We start from the raw sequence: 5,454 nt of genomic DNA on the forward strand, positions 1-5,454 counted from the left end.
AACACCCAGGATCCAGTCACCTTCCTGAGCCCATGAGGCAGTGGGGGACACCCAGGAGTACGCCCTAACACCATCGCTGGAAAATCCCTGTGAAGCCACTGAAGCAACCCAGATAAGGGGTGCTCAGGAAGGAAAGGGGGGGTGTCACACGGAGACCTTCAGATCTCCAGGCGGCTCTCACCTCACAGCTCCGGGCAAGCAGGGGCAGGTGGACAGTGTTTGGGGCCACACCGGCCGGAGAGTAGGAAGGTGGGGACTGGCAGGTTCGGGGCTCCTGGCTCCCTCAGGCGCGCCCTGCCCCGTGTGCGGACAGATGCTGTGACTAGGACCTGCTCTAGCAGCGCGTCAGTGATAAAGACCTGCGGTCTCCACACGCAGTGTGTTTAGTTGCATGCTAGGAAGGAAGACACCCCATTCTCTCAGACACTCTCTTTGGGTGCTGGGGGCCCTGGAGGGAGGGAGGCCGGGCAGGGGGCTTGGCCATAGGAGGAAGCCAGGCTGCCACAAATTGCTTTTATTTGCTAAATCTTCAGCAGGGATTTCAGAGAGGCCTGGGCCAAGTCCCGCTGCTCCTGGTCCCCGAGTGGTGTGGCTGCAGCATCCCCTCCGGATCTAGGGCACTCCGGTCACCTCACAGGCGTCTGCAGACCCAGAAAAGCAGGACAGGGAGACGTGGGAGTCACCTCACAGCAGGAGGAAGGCGCGCCGCTGGTGAAGGGAAGCCAGGAGGGAGGGGTCAGGCCCGGCCTCGGGCTCACACAGGTGGGGCGGGACCACGGCCTCGCTGGCGTTCAGCCCCTTCGCCTCCAGAAGCTCAGTGAACAGCTCCAGCGCCTGCGGGTCGTCGTCCAGGGTGCGGCCTGCAGGCAGCGGGCGAGGGGCCTCTTTCACCGCCCCGCCACGTGGGGCTGGACGCCCACAGCCCTCCCAGGAACTCCAGGTGGAAGGGGTCCCGACTTGGCCGTGACGGGAGGGGCACCCAGCAGGCGCACATCAGGGGCCCCACCCTCCCAGGTGAGGTCCGCAGACGGAGCAGCATGGGGCCAGCCTGGGAGCCCAGCGCAGGTCAAGGCAGCGGTGACCCAGGGCGCAGGAAAACTGGGACGCAGGGGGGCGGCCGCAGAGGCAGGAGGTGGGCACTGGCAGAGGGGGACGCTTCAGATATGTTGGGCAGCAGGGCGAGGTGAGCAGGGTGGAGGAGGAGGACGGGGTGACCACCGGGGTCCAGGTGGACCGCACTGTGAGTGGGGAAAGCGCAGGTCAGGTGCGCGCCTGCGCACATGCGCACGGCACCCCCACGCCCGCAGGCGCGCACGCTCACCGAAGAGCATCACCAGGCTCATCATCTGGTTGTTGATCTTGTCGTCGAAGAAGGCGACACCGTACGTCCTGGGTGTGAGCAGCCAGATGTGGATCAGGTGTTTCCACCCTGGAAGGACGGGGTTGGGGAGGAGCCAGACCGCCGGGTCCGCAGCACACAAGGCGGCGTCCCATCCCGGAAGCAGGTGAGCAGAGGCCAGGAGGGACCAGGCCTGGGGGGCTGGGAAGCTGGTTCTTGGATGGGAGACTCCACGGCACATGCGACCCGCATTTGAGACCAGCCCCACACCTGGGGAACTTAACCCCGAAAGTCACCCACAAACACCTCCCTGGGGTTGGGACCCGAGCATCAAGGCACAGCGGGGCCGAGTCAGCCAGAGGCACGATCTGCATGGCTGCACCTTGGGCTCCTGGAGGCCTGGGGTTCCGGGCCGAGAGGCTGCACCGCCCTAGCCACTCACAGGTGATGAAGCTCCCAGGATCGAGCCCCTCATTAAAAGGCAGTTTAAACAGGTGGCATCCGCTTGGCTTCCTGGAAGACAGAAGCAGCCTCAGAGCAGTTCTGGTCACAGAAGTGTCCCCAGGGTGCCCCCCCGAAGCCCTCCCCAGTTCTGTCTTGCCCAACCCTGAGGGGCCTCTGCCCCAGCTGCTTCTAGCTTACCGGACACCCTGAATACTCTGCGTGAGCTTCCGTATCTGCCCACACCCACTGCCGTCATCCAGCACACAGCTCCGACACCCACCCCATACCTGCAGGGTCACCGGGACCTGTGAATGGTGGCCCGGCACACCCTCCTCCCTCGGCTGCCTAAGCACGTGCTCACTGGTCAGGTGCTGGGGACACAGAACCAGCCCCAGAGCTGCAGGCCAACCCTAGGCCACACAGGGTCCCGGAAGCCTGCCTGCAGGGCCAGCTCGGCTCAGAGTGTGCCGTGGGGAGGGGGGTGGCACTCACCGGATGTGCATCCGGAACTCCAGTTTCCCGATGTAATTTACCACAAAGCTAAAGGGGGGCAGGGGTTCCCGCCGCTTCTCCCTGGGGATGGGGATGGTTCCAGCCCAGCGAAGTATGTACCATGTTCCTAAAAGCTGGAGAAGTGATGCCTGAGAGTAGAGCTGCAGGGAGGACAAGGAAAGAAAGAAGGAGGCAGGAGGGAGGGAGAAGTGGCTGGTGGAGGCGTGTGGAAGGTGGCCAGTCCCTGGGAAGACGACCGTGGCACCTACAACATGCGCTGGGGAGTTTGGAGAGAATTGGGAAGAAGTCAGATGGGAGAGAGAAGCCCTGGAGAGACGGGTCTGGAAAGGAAGTTTTGTTGTTTTGTTTTCAGGCAAAGAAGGAAGCAGCAAGATGCGTCCACGGTGATCACCTCCCCGTGTCATCAGCAGAGGAAGCTAGCACCGTGGGAACATCTCCATGAAGTTTCCTCAGGAGCTGCGATGGCCCCGTCACCCTGAAGGGGTGGATACTGTGTCACCGGAAGAGGACTGCAGGAGGCTCCATGCTCGGGTCAGGTCCAGATGTGCGCTTAGCCAGAAGCAGGGAGGGACAGAGCTAAAGCAGACCAGGGAGCAGCATGCAAAGAGCGCACGTGATGGTCACATGGACTTGACTCTGTCACCTTACAGATCCCCACGTGTGTGTTCACAATCCTGGCCTAACAGGCGCCTGTCCACCCATCCATTCACCATCCATCATCCATCCATCCATGCATCCACCAATACATCCACCCACCCTCCAGCCATTCATCTGTCCATCCATCACCCATTCATCCGTCCACCATCCACCCCTCCATCTGTCCACCATCCATCCACCCATCCACCCACGATCCAGCCACCCATCCATCCACCATCCACCCCTCCGTCTGTCCACCATCCCTCTATCCATCCACCATCCATCCACCCATCCATCATCCATCCATCCATGCATCCACCATCCACCCATCTAGCCATCCACCATCCAGCCATTTATCCATCCACCCATCCATCATCCAGCCAAGCAGCCATCTATTCATCTATCCATCCACCATCTAGATAGCCCACTTATCTATCCATCTATCTGAGACAAGGACCTAGAGATCTCCATGGGAAAAAAGGGCCAGTGCCCCCAGCCTTTAACTCAGGACGTGTTACATATTAAAAGTACGGTATGGACTCTTCGCTACCCTTCCTTTCCCAAACAGTCTTACCGACTTCAAAAACCAGGTGCATCCTAAAGCCAGGACGCCCTTGCCACGGTGCCTCCAAGGATAACTAGATGGATGGGTGTGGACGTGAGTGCAACCAGCATGGCTGACAGCTGCCTGGCTCCCATGAGGGAAAGGGGTGGAGGGGAACCCAGGCCCCAGCAGTGCCTGGTGCACCACCTGAGTCCTGGACCTCTGACCAGATTCACCCCATCCAGCAAGAGGCACAGAGCCCCCGGAAGGGAGCTGCGATGGGCCTTGGGGAGCAAGGGACAGGCTGCGTGGCATCTGACATCTGCAGCTGTTTTTGTTCCAACAGTGTGGTGGAGCTATGAAGTTTATAACATATTTAATGGTGGCCCTGTTGTAAACACATAATAGAGGTGACGTGTGTCACGTTTACAGAGAGGCTTAAAATAGGCAGGGTCCTTCCAAATGATGACACTGACCTCTGAGGGACACAAGTGCTTGTCCAGATGCCATCACGGGAGGGAGCGATGCCAAAGGGGTCCTGTCACACATCTCACCAAGGCCCCACTGGGCAGGAAGATGCCGTGCTCCCCCTGGGGTGACTGCCTGGCACACCTGGCACCCCTCCTCTGCATGGGATGTTACCCAGGACACAAGCAAGGGGACAGGGTGATGTTCACGGATGGTGGCCGGAGCCTGGCCCAGATGCAAATCCCACGCAGCTCCCCCGCACCCAGCTCCCCCGCACTCACTGTGCTTCTGGACGCGGGCATCACCATGTCGCCCTCCTCAGCCGGCGCCATGGACAGCAGGCTGAGCCCCGCGGCCAGCAGGAGCAGCTGCATGCTCTGAGCCCCTGCCTCGCTGCCCGGCTGCTGTTTATGAGCCCTGGTGGCACTGGCGCAGCCCCCCCCATGGGTTCCCCAGTCTGCACTGGCGGCGGCATCGTTTTGCTTGGATAGAGGTGAATGAGGGAGCTAATTTGTGTAATTAGCCATGCTGACGGCCTTGGCTCTACTCTGAGGCAGTCTTGTCTGGAGAGGATGTTATCGGAGTGGGCGGTGCTGCCTGGGAGTGGAGCCAGGAGGCACACCCAACCCACACCCACGCCGGCCATGGTCCTGACACTTCTTTCACACCTGGGCCACTCTGCCCGGAGAGGGCACCACACTTCCACGCTTCCCATCCTCCCAATCCAGCTCCACTCTCAGCTTCTGCCCCTCTCAGACCCCTCCCCAGTGCCCGCTGTGCCCCAGCCCTGGCCCTCTGCTGAGCCCTGTCCTTCTGCCAGTGCATGGCCCCGTACCTGTCCTCACACCCATGTCCCTGTGAGCACACTGGAGACCACGCTGGTGCTCTGCACCTTGCCCACTGATGGGCCCCATCAGCCTGCTTGGGCCCTAGAGCATCCCAAAATCCATGCGCTCCCAGGGCTGCCCCACTTTCAACTGCAGGAGGGACAAGGAGGCCCAACGGGATGGACCATGACTGCTCTGTCCACCCCACTCCTGCCCTCAGCCCCCGGCCCTTGAACCACAGTGCAAGCAGCACCTTGCTCCTAGGTGTGCATCTCTGTGCATGTGCCTATGTGCACGTGTGTGTGCACATGTGTGTCTCTGTATATCTCTATGGTGTATGTGTGTGTCTCTGCTAGTGTATCTGTGTGCACATGTGTGTCTGTGTGTACATTTGTGTACATGCCTGAGTATGGGCATGCCTATGTATCTGCATATGTGTAAATTTGGCATGCATGTGTCTTTGTATGTGTTTCTGCATCTGTGTGTGTGTCAGTGTGATTGTATGTGCATGCACATGTCTGGGCATGTGGCATGTTTGTGTATGTGTGTATGTACACAGGTCTTGTGCCTGCGTGTGTGCTTGTCTGTGCACACATGTATGTATATCGTGTGTATGTCTTCATGTGTGTGCATATCTCTGTGCACGTGTGTTCACAGCTGTGTGTTTATGTGTGTGTGTCTTG

At 59.9% G+C, this 5,454-nt stretch overlaps 1 protein-coding gene across 2 annotated transcripts; it reads right to left on the bottom strand.

Annotated features, from left to right (window-relative positions):
* Nucleotides 1–454: 454 nt before the first annotated feature.
* On the bottom strand, nt 455–4,387 carry LOC102027777. Of its 2 annotated transcripts, none has more exons than XM_013506568.1 (7): nt 4,226–4,387; nt 2,276–2,436; nt 1,782–1,852; nt 1,322–1,429; nt 1,007–1,238; nt 759–860; nt 455–641 (listed from the first exon to the last, which is right to left on the bottom strand). In XM_013506568.1, the coding sequence occupies exons 1-6, from the start codon at nt 4,316–4,318 to the stop codon at nt 815–817; spliced, it is 711 nt and encodes a 236-aa protein (XP_013362022.1). In that variant the 5' UTR covers nt 4,319–4,387; the 3' UTR covers nt 455–641; nt 759–814. The 2 variants fall into 2 exon arrangements, with proteins under 2 accessions (XP_013362022.1, XP_013362023.1); XM_013506569.1 differs by having other exon boundaries at nt 2,276–2,409; nt 4,226–4,385.
* Nucleotides 4,388–5,454: the final 1,067 nt, after the last annotated feature.

The sequence above is a fragment of the Chinchilla lanigera genome, unplaced genomic scaffold, assembly GCF_000276665.1.
Source record: "Chinchilla lanigera isolate Chin_1 unplaced genomic scaffold, ChiLan1.0 scaffold00112, whole genome shotgun sequence".
Taxonomy (NCBI): domain Eukaryota; kingdom Metazoa; phylum Chordata; class Mammalia; order Rodentia; family Chinchillidae; genus Chinchilla; species Chinchilla lanigera.